Source organism: Sphaeramia orbicularis, chromosome 8 (genome assembly GCF_902148855.1).
Source record: "Sphaeramia orbicularis chromosome 8, fSphaOr1.1, whole genome shotgun sequence".
Taxonomy (NCBI): domain Eukaryota; kingdom Metazoa; phylum Chordata; class Actinopteri; order Kurtiformes; family Apogonidae; genus Sphaeramia; species Sphaeramia orbicularis.
The window spans coordinates 1323974-1338388 of NC_043964.1; the positions used below are offsets into that span (position 1 = coordinate 1323974).

Consider the following 14415-nt stretch of genomic DNA (forward strand, 5'->3'; position numbering starts at 1 on the left):
CTATATTAATTAAAATTGCACTTAATTTTCTTCAGACATTTCAGGTTGTTCATATTTGTTAATTTTCACATTTTCTTGTTAAAGGTTAGTTTGTTAATGTAAATATTTTCAAATTTAATGTTTTTTCTTTTTGCACTAAAACAAAGAGAAAATTTTTGAGTTGTCATTATTTATGGATATTTTGTAATTTTTTTCTGACATGAAACCAAGAAGAACATTTGCAGTTCTAGGCTGTTCTGCTGTTATTGAACTTCAGACCCCGTTGGTCTGTGTGTGGAACCTGAACTAAAATGAGGTCGACACCCTTCAGTGTAATTTTTGCACTTAGCAACTTCATCCCACGGGCCCGACCTGACACTTTTACCGTGTTTCCACTACATGGAACCGACTCGACTCGACTCGGGTACCAGATACTATTTCTGGAGACCGCTTCCATTCCAGGGTACTACCCACTTTACAGTGCCTGGTCGTCATAGCGATGCGGCATGTTACTTCCGTGTCGTCTGCTCAGAGTTGCTGATAAACTCGCTCGTTGTCTCATCAAACTCCTGCTGAATTTTTACATCGGCCACCAAAGACTGAACCTCCTCCGACCATGGTGTTGTTTTACAGACGGTCATCATGTGCATTAACCTACCGCTATTTTTACTGTCAACTTCCGCATCTGTTCTTTGTAACACGACAGTTCACACAGACGACTCTGACCAATCAGAGGTCTGCAGTGTTTACACAGTGTCACCTTTAGTATCTGGTCCCCAGTCCTGGAACCTCAGCGGAGGTGAGACCAAAAAACTAGTACCAGGTACCAGATTCCAGGTCCTTTTTTGTAATGGAAACGCAAAAAGGCCGAGTCGAGCCGGTACCACATAGTGGAAACGTGGTATTTGATGTGCTGGTTTTGGCCCACGGGCCGCATGTTTGACACCTCTGGTTCACACACCTAAAATCAAAAAGCCGTGTTGACGACCGGAGTCAGTTCCCCGTGGTGTGGGTCTGCAGGTGCAGCGTGAGGTACGTCTTGCGGTGGAATCCCCTCCCGCAGATGTGGCAGTTGTGCGGTTTCTCTCCGGTGTGTGTGCTCCTGTGCTGTTTCAGAGTCGTGTGATCGCTGAAGCAGCGGCCGCACAAGTTGCAGAGGTACGGCTTCTCGCCCGTGTGCGTCCTCATGTGTCGCCTCATGTTGTGGCCACAGTTGAACGACTTCCCGCACTCGTTGCACAAGAACGGCTTCTCGCCCGTGTGGATCCTCATGTGGTTCTCCAAGTTGCCCTGGCTGTCGAAACACTTGCCGCAAATGTCGCAAACCTTCCCGTTTTTGTGCGTCTTCAGGTGGAGTTTTAAATTTTCCTCAGAGTCAAAGTGCGTCCCGCAAACGCCACACACGTCTGTGGCGTGATTTTTGGCGTGATTCACCAGGGAAACCATGGAGTGGAACATTTTCCCGCACACTTCACACATAGTCCGAGTTTGATGCTTTCCCTGCGCCGCAGCTTTGGCTTTCACTTCGCCTTTCACTTCGCCTTTTTCATTTCCAGGCGTGTTCTGCGCGCAAGACTTATTTCTGTTGTGAGTCAACAGGTGGCGTTTCAACGTCGTGTAGTCGTTGAAGCTTTTCCCGCAGACGGAGCAGGTATACGGCTTCTCTCCCGTGTGGATCCGGATGTGTCGCACCATGTTGTGGCGACAGTTGAAGGACTTCCCGCAGTCGTTGCACAGGAACGGTTTCTCTCCCGTGTGGACTCTCATGTGCATCTCCATAGCTCTGGAGCCGCTGAAACATTTCCCACAAACGCTGCAGACGTCAGCTTTAATGTGAGTTTTTACGTGGGCGTTGAATTTCTCCACAACTTCGAAGTGTTGCCCGCAGACGCCGCAGACGTCCTTCGGGTGAACCTCCAGGTGGTTCACCAAGGAGACGATGGCGTAGAAGGATTTGTCGCAGACTTTACAACTGAATCGTGATTTGTTTTTTTTGGCCGGGTGCAATTTTGGACCCACAGGTAAACTCTTCGGACCCACAGGTAAACTCTTCCTCCTCTTGCGCCTGCGGCAGCTTTCATCGCTGTCGCTTTGAGATCCGGCGCTGCCCCTCCACTCCTCGTCGCTGTCGTGTTCGGCTGCAGAACCGAAAGAGTCACTGAGCTCCTCCTTGATCCGATCCAGCTCACCTGAAGTGCTCGGCAGAGGATCCGGCTCGGCTTTAGAGCTCTGATCGTCCAGAGGGTCCTCCGAATACGGAGCCCTCAGTATGATCCTGATGGTGTTGCCTTCCTCCGTCTCCTGAATCACCTCCACCTCATCCTCCTGGAGGACGCTGGGCTCCTCTTTGCTCTTCCTGGTCCCTGGAGGTTCTGGGTCTTCCTGGCCCTGCTGCTGCTCAGAGGAAAACTCCTCATCCCAGACCGACAGAGCTAGATGAGGCAGATCTACAAGAACGAAACAGAGAAAACCATTAGTTCAGGGTTCTAAACTCCTGTTCTTTCAGGTTCCACATTCAGCCTGATCTGATCTGCAGTGGACCCAACCAGGAAAAGAAGAACAGAAGAACCCAGAAAGAATGACAACTGACAATTTATGTCTGAGTGCAAAAAAAAAAAAATTAAATGATGAAAATACTCACTTTTATAAACTATCCAAACAAAAAAGATGTGAATAACCTGAAAAAACTGAAATTTCTTAAGAAAAATAAGCACAGTTTTCTCAGTCTTCTTCCTCCACTTCTCATTAGTCCATGTGCATTCTGGATCAGATCTCCAAAGACACTAAACACTGAGGAACAGGAAGAAAAGAGTTCAAACTGGACTGAATTTAATACAGACATTACAGGTTGGTCAGATTATTCACATTTTATTGTTACAGGATAGTTTGGAAGTGTCAATATTTTCAGAATTTGTTATTTTTTGCACTGAAATAAGACAAATATTTGCAGTTGTCATTATTTACAGACATAGTGTAATATTTTTTTCCCATCAAACCCAGTGGTAAATCTGCAGTCGTTCTTTTGTGTGGGTTCTTCTGCTGTTATTATTGGACTGTAGATCAGATTGGTCTGGATGTGGAACCACAACTACAATGAGTTCCACAGCCTGGACTGTGGAATTTAGACACTGTGTAAATTCATCCCAGGGGTGGGACTGGAACCTTTGGGGGGACATGTCTGACAGTCCTGCTTTAGGCTGTGATCAAACCAACAATACAGAGAGAAAACAGCAGAAATTCTTCTCCCTGACGTTTTACTGGAAAGAGGTTCTCCTTCCAAAGAATACCGCCCCCCAGGTTTTTGATCCTGTAAGTCAGGAATTCAAGTCATGACTCATGACTTTTTAACTTTCCAGGCAAGTCACACAAACTGCCTGAGGGCAAAGAAGTGTCGTAGCTACATGTAAACAAAGCAGCGTGGTGGAGCTGACGGGGCTTCTGCTCATGTCTAATCAGTCCTGCCCCAGAGGGGCTTTTCTTTACTTATTTGAGGGAAACAGAGGAGGTGCATAAAGCAGGAGAAGCTGTTATACCTTTTATGTTATACTATTTGGAGACATATTTGGCATTATTATATTCTTGCACCCAATGGACTGAAAACTAGCTAACGAAAGATTCGCTGCTGATTGTGCAGAACATTTGCAGATAAATAACGTTAGAGCAACACTGCAAAAAATGCCCCGACTAAAATAAACTTAATACTCCTAAATCTGGTCAAATTGGCTTATATTGAGCAAAAAAATTCTGCCAGTGGGGTAGGAAAAAACCTTAGCTAGACTTCTTAAAACAAGCAACAAATTCTAAAACTAGACAAAAATGCTAGAATTTTAGCAAACAGTGCATAGTACAAGAAAAAAAATCAGCTTGATATTCGCTAGAAAATCTTATTAAGAAAGAGTTAGATATTTATTTTTAAAAATAAGAAGATTTTTCGGACGTAAAAGTTTCTTGGCAAGCTTTTTACCTATTTACATGAAAAATAAGACACATGTTCTAGAAAAAAAGCTTTTTACGGTTCAAATTAAAAGGTAACCGCGCCTTCTCCATCAGGGCTCCTCTACTTCAGACGGACCTTCCCGAGGAGATGAGGCTGTGGGATCAGTACTAGTTTTTAAATCACTTCTTAAAACACAATTTTATAGACTTGCCTTTATGTGATGTTGTCTCTTTTTAATGTTGAATATTTAATTGGACCCTGTTTTGGTTATTCATTTATATTGACATTCGGGACGTAACGATTACCGGTATAACGATAAACGGCGGTAAAATCACAAACTGTTAGTATTACTGTTTAAATTCTAATTCTCATGATAACTGTGTTTGATTACCGCACTTTTAGAGGAAAAAACCCTCTGTACAGAGCTGCTTTAATGTCAAATATTTGAGTTTAGTTTGAATTTATTACAATTTTAATTTTCTATACCTAATATCTGGAATCAATATTCACTTTTAAAGTCTGTGAAAAGGTTCGTTAAACATCTGTGTGTTATTTATGCAGTAAATTACATACATTTTTCAAACTGAATTTTATATATTTTTTTGTGTTTTTTGTCCTTTTGTGTTTTTATAGTAGGTTAAAGTGAAAAAAAATAATAGACAGATGATCTAGATGAAGTTGTGCTGAAAAAACAGATCCAAACATGGGTATAGTAAACATTTGTTTCTATAGTATATAAAGGCCAAATCAAAAGGACTGAAAAACAAACAGAATAGACTCAGACCACTAAGGGTTAATATTGGAATGGTTCTGACACAGAAGGAACATTGGGACTATTATTTTATTCATTTAAATACAACTTGGTTAAATTATTTCAGTGTGTGTATCAGTACTTTTTGAACATTTTGAGCACAATTTCAATAATACCGCCATAATAATGAGAACTGTGATAATTTTGGTCACAATAACTATGATATGAAATTTTCATATGGTTCCTTCCATAATTGACATACATGATGTTTTATTCCACTCCTTCATTTTGCATTGATCTGACAGCATCCTGTTCTGTTCTTTCTGCCCTCTCCACTACGATACATTCAAATGTAGACGTGTTTTTGTGTTTGCTGTTCTTATCTCTTTTATTGTGTTGTTTTCTATGCTTTTATTCTGCTGTTGTGCCCTTCTGCTTTGTCTGTCAAAGCACTTTGTAAACGCAGTTTTTAGAGGTACTACATAAATAAAGTTATTATTATTATTATTTCACTTTCTTAGAAATAATTTTTTGCAACAACTACCTTGTTTTAATAAACAGCTAGCATAAACAATGCATCCATGGGGGCCGCCATTGTTGTTGCGTGGACTATGTGACGTCAGAGCACGGAACTGCATGCAGAGGAAAACCAATCTAGTAGGAGCTCACTGGTGGATTCATTAATTCTATCCAGCTAAAACTTATATTAAAAATAGATTTAAGAAAGATATTGATATAAACTGTAGCTTCTGTAATGAATGTCCTGAAACTGTTCATTTATTTTGACACTACTGTTCGAACTTTTAGACCAAAACTTTGTGATTTTATTCATAATAACATTGAAAGACATTTTATGTTGTTTTGGAGGAATGTGTAGTTTGGTCTATCTGAAAGTAGTTTGCTCCAAAGTGAATCTTTAAACCTGATAAACCTTTTAATTTTAATGTGGAAATTTCACATTCATTGCTGTAAATACTCATCAAAAAAGCCATGCTTTACTGCATTCTAGAATAATTTCAAACAATGCATTCTCTCAGTTAAATACTCTGAAAAATGAAAGGCAATCCAAACTGTTGAAATCTGAACTTCCCTTAATATTATATTTAGTTGAACTTCGACACCCCTAGTATAAGCTGGTGTGCTTCTTTCTCTTTTTCCTGTCTTTTCTATCCTCTTTTTCTTTTCTCCTTTCTTTCTGTACATGATTATAATTAAGCACTTATATAATGTCCTCTATTGCAAATGGGTTTTTTTTTTGATATTTGAGATGAAAAAAGATATGTTTGTGTTGTAAATTGTGCTATTCTACATAAAATTAAAGAAAAAAAAAAAAAAAGTTCAGTGGTGGAAAGTCACGTGTTTGACCACCATTACAATGCATTTCACAGGTAGAAGTTTGGAAAAACATGAGTTCCCTGAACGCAGCATAAATAAACAAACAAATTCAGTGGTAGATGTGTTTGTGTTCAGTTCCGGGTCAGTACCAGGGTTTAGAACCTGCAGCAGTTACAGCTCAGGCTCAGTTTAGTCCAGTTAACCCTTCCATGCATTTTTTCCCTGAGTGCTTTTATTCCTCTTTAGGAATGAAGGAATGAATGAATGAATAAATAAATAAATATGCGACTGAAATTATTTTTTGAACATATTTTTCATAGAGTTGCCAAAATGTCCACTCAAATGGACACCATGCATTTGATTTTTGAAGCAAAGAATCATGTATTTACTGATATGTGTTGCTAATCTGACGTTTTCTCATATGTAAACATACTCTAATACTAGTTAATACTCACTTCATGGTGATAATATACAAAAACAAAAAAAAAAAAAAAAACATTTTGTTAAACTGAGCAGGGGTCACGTGTTTGACCGCCATTACAATGCGTTTTCACAGGTAGAAGTTTGGAAAAACACGAGTTCCCTGAACGCAGCACACATAAATAAACCTGTTCAGAGGCAGAGGTGTGTTTGTGTTCAGTTCCGGGTCAGTACCAGGGTAAGAACCTGCACCAGCTCAGGCTCAGTTCAGTCTGGTTAACCTGAGCAGGCTGTGGTCTTAGACTGTGTGGTGGATCAGGACTGACCCTGGTCCCGGTCCCGGTCCCGGTCCGTGGTGCCCCTCTGCTGCAGGAGCTCGCGCTGCCTGTGTATTTCCTGTTTGGACTCCAGCAGCTCCTCTTCGTACTCCTCCACCGTCTTCTTCACCGCCTCCAGGATCTCCTCTGCGGCCGCGGTCAGCCGCTGGTTCACCAACACCCGGAGCAGCTGCATGGCCGACATGATGGAAGCAAAGCCCGGACCCGCGGCAGGAAGAGCGGCTAACACACGCCGCTTCGACCGGTAGTGACGTCATGGAAGCACATCCGCTCAGAACGGCGTCTTCAAAATAAAAGCATTTATTATGAAGGCACAAAAAGGAACAAAACTGACACGGTTTCTAGAAGCCCTGAAAACTCCATCCTACGTCCAGTCATGTTCCTCATACACGCACTAAATGTCCAGAGAAAAAAGGAACTCTGAGTCACTGTTTATGGGAATGTTCAGAGATGCACAGGTTCTGCAGGAGGTCCTCAGCTGTGTGTCTGAGGTGTTCTAGACTCTGTGTACTGGGAATAAACCCTGAGGATTTCACACAAGCTGAGAAACAAACTCAAGTGTTGGACTGTGGACTGTTCATGCAGAGTTCTGGCTTTGAACTGGAGGAACATGGACGCTCCTTCTATGAAGCAACAGATAAAAGAAGGATCAGAGTGCATGGGACTGGACAGACTGACCTGTACGACCAAAGGAAAACTGGAGGAATTTGGACAATTATGGGAACCATATATGAACATTATGGTATCTGGAAAATAGGAACATGTCATACAAATTATCGTTTAATTTAATTTTATTTTATTTTTTATCATGATTGCTGTATTTTAATATTTTTATTATTATTACTGTTATATATTTTTTTCTACATATATGTACAGTTTCATGAGAATATATGTATGTTATTTATATATATTTATTTATATATTATTTGGTGCAAGTCTACATGGTGTGAATGGGTGTGTATGAGTGTTTATGTTGTTTTGATTCATATTTGTTATGTAAAACTTAAATACCAATAAAAATATTGTGGGAAAAAAAAACCAAAACTGACACAGGATGAACAGAAGGACCTTACTACTGCTGAAAATAAAAAGAACAAAAATGTTCCATAAGAATTTTTTTTTTTTGTTCATTTTGATTCAATAGCACAATATTTTATGCAATGAATCACAACAAATTTTGTTTTCCTGATTTTTTTAGTCATGTCTTATGTCCATTTTGTTATTTTTAAATGAAAAATTTTATTCTTTTACCAACTTAAAATATTTAACTTATTTCTGTTCATTTTGTCAATTTTTTGATTTAACACTTTTGTTCTTTTTTAAAATCAAAGTTTTCTTAATTTTTATTAAACACTTTCCAATTCCAGTACCCATCAAAAGTCCAACTTCTCATTCCGCTGTTTTTCTTTATATGTTAAATAATTATTGTTTCATATAAAAATAACATTAACAATATATACAAACAGTTTTCCAAGACTGTTGAAAATCAATTTTACTTTGGTGGATTTTGGGGCATGTAAATGGAACTATTGTGCTGTTCTTCTAAGATTAAGATTCTTGATATTTGTATTATTATGAATGTTTTGCTAGTTTGCATACATGTTAAATTTATTGCATGTTCAGAATAAATCACTAAATCACACACAAAAAAACCTAATAATTACTTTTTGTGCTTTTATTGTTGTAGAAATCAGTTATTTTGTGTATTACAGTTATTGAAATGAAGGGAATTCACTGAAAAGTCTGAATTGTCTTCTCCCTTTGTCAGTTGTGAAGTTCTTATTATTCAACCTGCTGATCGATGATGTTTTAACCCTTTCTTTGCACAGCTGATCACTGTAATGTGGACATTTATTTAGCCACATAATGGGTCTGTGAAGAGATTTTGTCGACTGGATGAGGACATGATGTGTGTGTGGAAGTGTAAACACCAGCAGGTGGCAGCATTGGCAAAAAAAAAAAAAAAGACAAATACTGGATTTGTCTGAAAAACATGAGACATTTTGACTGTAACATTCAATACTTTTATTGTGAAAAACTCTTCATTCCCTCTTTAACTGTACAATCAATAATTTAACAAAAGAAACATGTTCAGCTTGTTGTGTGATGAACATTATCTCTTACACTCACACACTCACTCACTCAGCAGCTTTAGCCAAAACAACCACAATAGTGTTTTACAGGTGTTTGTTTTTAACCGAAGTCGTCATCATCCTCACACTCTTTTACACAAATGCTTTCAGTCACACAACGAGCTTGTTCAACCTCTCATCATCCTCTACAAACCATCATTTAAAAAAAAAAAAAAAGTCCCAATGGAAAAAAAAATCAGATCAGGAGAAACAAACACTGAGGAAGTTCATATAAAAAACAAAAACATACTGTAGTTTTCCAGCTCCGCACAAAGAGAAAACCTCCTCAGAAAACCTCGGCAACAAGCGTGAGTTCAACTGTGGGCTGTAAATGTGTCTATTCTGTCGGGTTATTGTGTCTGTTAAATACTCTGTAACCTGTGAAAAATGTAGATTTTAATTTAGGCTCAAAGAGGAAAAAGCAGTAAATGGTCAAAGTGGAGCAGCTGAAACAAGGTCATGTTATTCAGTAAATTTATTTAAGAATAAAAATAATATATTTTTTTATTTTTTAAAATGTCATGTATGACAAATGCTCAAGTGTTTTTATTCTGTTTTTTTGGTACTTTGTGTGAACTAAAAACACATGCAGTGAGTTTTAAATATTTAAAAACTGTCTGGATGACGCTGAAAGAAACATTACGAAAAGAAGGTTTTACGACAGTTCGATGCACATTCGACTCCGTTTTGTGAAATGTTTGTCGTTTGTCTTGCACTCCTTTTGTGTGTTAAACATTTTCAACTTTTGCTGTAACGCTGTGACAAATAATGTTTAATTTGTTAAAACACTTCACAGACTGGTCATTTTCTCTTATATTTGTCAACAAATACAAAAAATTGTCACTTTTTACAGTTTTTGGAGGCAGAAGAGAAAGTCACCTCTACTCTACAAAGTGCTTTTTTGTTATTAGACTTTGAATGTGTTTTCATAAAAACGAGTGTTCCCTTCTGTTCCTTAAGGAACAGAAGGATGAAAAGAAGGATGAAATGTCACCCAGCGCGACATCGAGGCTCAGTGATGTGTTTTTTATGTTTTTTAAAATATAGTAGTAATTTAGTATTAATGCTAATTCAACCAATAGCAGTGAATTCGATGTTTACTGCAAATGTGTATAAAACACTGAGGCACGTGGGTATGTGAACATCTGAATGTACTGATGCCTGATTAGACCTCTGACTTTTTATTTTTGTTACTTTATTTCATGTTATTATTATTATTTTTTAAAATATAATATTCTGTACAAATACTGTTCTGTACAAGTTGGATGTTGATGCTCAGTCAGGAAAAAAAAGTTTCTCGATGGAAATCTTTTGAACACATTGCCAGATTTTGATTAACCCTCTGGTATCCCATCCACCAAGGCCCTTACCAAACACCTAGTGTGCCTTTTTCACACACTTGTGGAATAATGTCAAAAAAATTTTCATCGTTTGTTTTTAATTCTTTTACACTTTTTTCTATTTCATCAACTTGAGCTGTAAATAAAAATACCAAATACTCAATAACTGTCACATTTTTAACCCTTTAAATGCTGTGTTTGTAATGGAAACAAACCATTTTTTTGATGCAAAAAACACAAAAAAAATAATTTTTTTTCAATATACTCCATAAAAAGTGGATCACATATTATTAGATTTTTTCATCCTGGCATATGTCAATGATTAACTCCAACACTGGTTAATTTGCATTATTATTTTTGGCGCTAGGTCAAATGTTCAAAAATACTAGCATCTGTCACCAAGTGTGCGTAAAATGCACACCTATAAATCAAACTATTAAATATTATATATTGATTTATTTTTCTGCTCTAATTTGATTTCATTTTTGTAAATCCAGCTCAGTCCTAATCATACAGATCAAATGTTAGAAATAGTGCGTTTTATGCACACTTGGCAGACAGATGCTAGTCTGGTCATTTTCTTTTGTTTACAATGTGCACATTTGAGTTGGTGGACAGAATTTAAAGATCATGCACAAATGAACAACTTTTGAATTCTAACCTTATTTAAAATGTGAAAAATAATATGAAGTTTTATAAAATGAAGTGCAAAGTGTGCCTAAAAGGCACACCTGGATACCGGAGGGTTAATAAAGTTGAGAGAAAAAAAAACAAAAAAAAAAAAACGTTGAAGCACTTGGTGTCAAACTCACTTCCTTGTGTCTTACATCAGTAACCTGCTCTAGTTTTACATCAGTAATAAGCAACATGATGAGCCTCACATTTCAGCAGTGAGGGGAGATGGAAACTGTGCACGATGGGTTTCATTACCAAACGGTTCATGTCGTTTTTAGTGAGAGGGTGAAACTGCTCCGATATGACGACATGGCTGATCTGAAGGAGATGAAAGAAATGAGCTAAAAAAAAAAAAAAAACCTAGACAACGCAACATGAAAACACTGCAGAAGAGAAGTCAGGGCAAAGTTTCTTATAAAAATGATGAAAAATGAAATATGGTGCCTCATAGGGCTGTTAGAAAATATCGGTTCTGCAATATATCATGATATTTCATTTCACAATACTGTATGGATATTAAAACGTACTGTACAGATATTTTTAGGTGTTTATTCAAATGCAGATATGGTGGAGGTTCATTTTTGTTTTTTTTCTTTATTGTTTCTATCTTATTTATTATTATTTAACACTGTTCTATTAAATAATGGTTCTCTGAATCATCCTAAAAGCACTTTTTACTGTCTGAGAGGCAGATGGGAGTTCCTTCAGAAACTAGGAGAATTCAACAAGTTTTGTGATAGTACATTAGATCCTGTTCTGATCAAACAAAAATGTGTTTAGTATTTGTACATATTTCTGGTGTAATTCTTCCAGGAATAATCTTTAAAAAACAAAGAAACAAACAAAAAAGTGCCTTTTTAACAGTATCGTGACATATCGTGTCATAATCCCAGTATTGTGATTTGTATCGTATCGCTAAATTCTTGCCAACACACAGCCCTAGTGCTTCACTCCTGCTTCTTGTTCTTGTTTTATACTTACTGGCTGTTTTCGACCCAGTTTAGAAATGCATCAGCGCCATCAAGTGGACTGGAGTATCAACACTCTCTTTTGAGCTCTCATTTCATCTCTTTTGCGACACCTAGTGGCAAAATCCTTTTTTTCGGCTAAACCTAAAGCAAGACGCAGATATTTTAAAATCTGTTATTTTCATTGTGTCATCGATTTCACTGCTTTGTGGAATAAAAACTCCTTGGTGCACATCTTCATTTACAACTAGTGCACATTTTCATAGAATTTTTGTCATCCTGAGCCTTCATTTTCACAGAACAACAGAGTTCTATGGCACAGAGAATGACGACAAATAACAAACAGACAACACTGTTTGTCTGTGTGTCTAATTTGTTGACAGTAACTAATGCAGAGGTCCTTTCAAAGTGCTGGTTGGGTTGATGAGGGGAGGGGAAGAAATCGAGGCCAAAACATGTTCAGTTCTGGAGGGAAGGACGAGTCCCTGAGATAAAAGACGAACGCAAAGACGACGACGAGCAGAGAGCAGGAGACGGAAAAACAAACGCAAACACAGAGAGAAATGAAGAAAAAAAAAATCTAAAAGGAGCCGAGGAGGAGAAAGAAACCAGCAGAGCTCCTTCTATAAAAGAGCAGCGAGCTCTGATGAAGCCCTCCAGAGATCTATGAAAAGAGCATCTATTATTCAGCAGCTATGAATCATGGGACATCATGCGGAGGCGGATGTTCAGATCAGAGGAAGAGAAGAAGACCTGCTGCATTCACTCCCCGTGGGACGTTCCAAAAGCTGAAGAGCAGCTCAGTCTGACACAACAGCACCGTTCCTGTCTTATTAATCGATATTTATCTGTCGACATGTGTATGTGTTTTCCCACTGGACTTGAACGCAGCATGAAGGCTACTGAACACGTTTCCCATGATCTTAACTTAATTATCTCTGACCGCACATGACAAATGTAGGGTTTTTTTTAACCTGTAAGGATCAGATACAAAGTCTATTTTTAAGATTTTTGTTTTTCCTGGACTGCAAGGCTGCTTTAAATTCTACAATGGTGCATTCAAAGACACACTGTTATCGGAGATCTCTGGTTCAGCAGCTGAACAGAAACCAGAAAACAATAATGAAAATAAAAAAAACAAAACATAATATTCATCAGCTCTGCTTGGACGAGTCCATTTTCCAAACTAAAAGTGATTTATATGATCAATATATGGTATTTCCTGTTCGTTTCTGGGATTGAGTAATAATAAATATTAGAGAATAGCAACAAAATGGACATCTTTAAATCAGGTGAATAGTTTTAAGTGACCAAAAGTGAAAAAAAAAAAAGAAAGCTAGAAAGTTCTTAATTCCATCAGTAACTAATTAAATAGTAGCTTTTGACTAATTTTATGATGAAATATTACAAAAGAACTAATTCAGAAACTCAAAAATAAACCCATCAAACAGGTGTAAATGTCCTCAGAAGAAGCTGCAGCCATGGAGGTCAAACTGACGGGGACTCGATGGGAAGCTTCCTGTTTACCTGCAGAACGTTCACCTGTCCATCTGCTCTGACTGGTTTGTGACCTCACATATCTGCGCTGCCCTCTCATTCACATCTGAACATCTGTGAAACACATTGGTGTTCAAATTCAAAACATCAGCTGGAATTCACTGCAGGGATTAGATTTCAAATGGAAAGAAACCCCTGACACCAACCATCAAACAGTCCTGAATATGGAGTTGACATGGAATAATAATAATGATAATAATGATAATAATAATAATAATTCCAAGTGGACCAGATCAGCAAAATAATAGTATAATAAGCTATAAATAATGCTTCCAAATGGTTCCATTTGTTTTAGTAGAAAAAAAAGTGAATTTTTAACAATATTATGCCTCATTTTATCATTTCCACATGTGTGTAACAACCCACAGATCACAGTGGATCTACAAAAACACAAAACATTTAGTAACAGCCAGAATACTGTTAAAATTGCACTAATTTTTCTTTAAAATGTCATGGTTGTTCAGATTAAATGTAAAAATTTTCATCATGTAATTTGACGTTTTTCAAGCTAAAACCCCCAAAAATTTGAACGATTTGGAGTTGTTATCATTTCTAGGTGATTATGGTTATTTTACCGGTCTGGTCCACTTGGGTCCACATCCTATTGGTCTGTATGTGGAACTTGAACTAGAATGAGTTCGATGTCCATGATCTAGAGATAAGATCATCCTTTAAATGTGCAAAGCTGCAATTATCAATGAATTGGTCAATTTTTTTTTTTTTTTAAGATGTTTTCCTTTTAGGTTCGTGAATGTGTGGTTTCACCCACTCTCTTCATCTTTTAAAGGTAATCAGTGATTAAATGTTCTGGTGAAATCACACAGTGAAGTTTAAACTACAAGGACTACCTGGAGAAACGGTAAGATTTTAGTCGCATCAAACACTTTGACGGAGCGAAGGGAACATGAGTGTGACAGTAACAGGCGTGGTGTGAAGAGTGAAGTGTGAAAAACAGGGAAGAAAAAAGCAACGTGACAGGAAAA

General features: G+C 37.6%; 1 protein-coding gene across 2 annotated transcripts; it reads right to left on the bottom strand.

Annotated features, from left to right (window-relative positions):
• Positions 1-817: 817 nt before the first annotated feature.
• Positions 818-7002, bottom strand: LOC115423983 (gastrula zinc finger protein XlCGF26.1-like). Of its 2 annotated transcripts, none has more exons than XM_030141041.1 (2): positions 6749-7002; positions 818-2426 (listed from the first exon to the last, which is right to left on the bottom strand). In XM_030141041.1, the coding sequence occupies exons 1-2, from the start codon at positions 6942-6944 to the stop codon at positions 973-975; spliced, it is 1650 nt and encodes a 549-aa protein (XP_029996901.1). In that variant the 5' UTR covers positions 6945-7002; the 3' UTR covers positions 818-972. The 2 variants fall into 2 exon arrangements, with proteins under 2 accessions (XP_029996901.1, XP_029996900.1); XM_030141040.1 differs by having other exon boundaries at positions 818-2427; positions 6744-7002.
• Between the last annotated feature and the right edge of the window lie 7413 nt (positions 7003-14415).

Coding starts and splice junctions, on each gene's coding strand:
- LOC115423983 (XM_030141040.1), bottom strand. CDS start 6,944: ATGTCGGCCATGCAGCTGCTCCGGGTGTTGGTGAACCAGCGGCTGACC. Junction 2,428..6,743: donor GGGACCGGGACCAGGGTCAG/TCCTGATCCACC, acceptor TTCGTTCTTGTA/GATCTGCCTCATCTAGCTCT.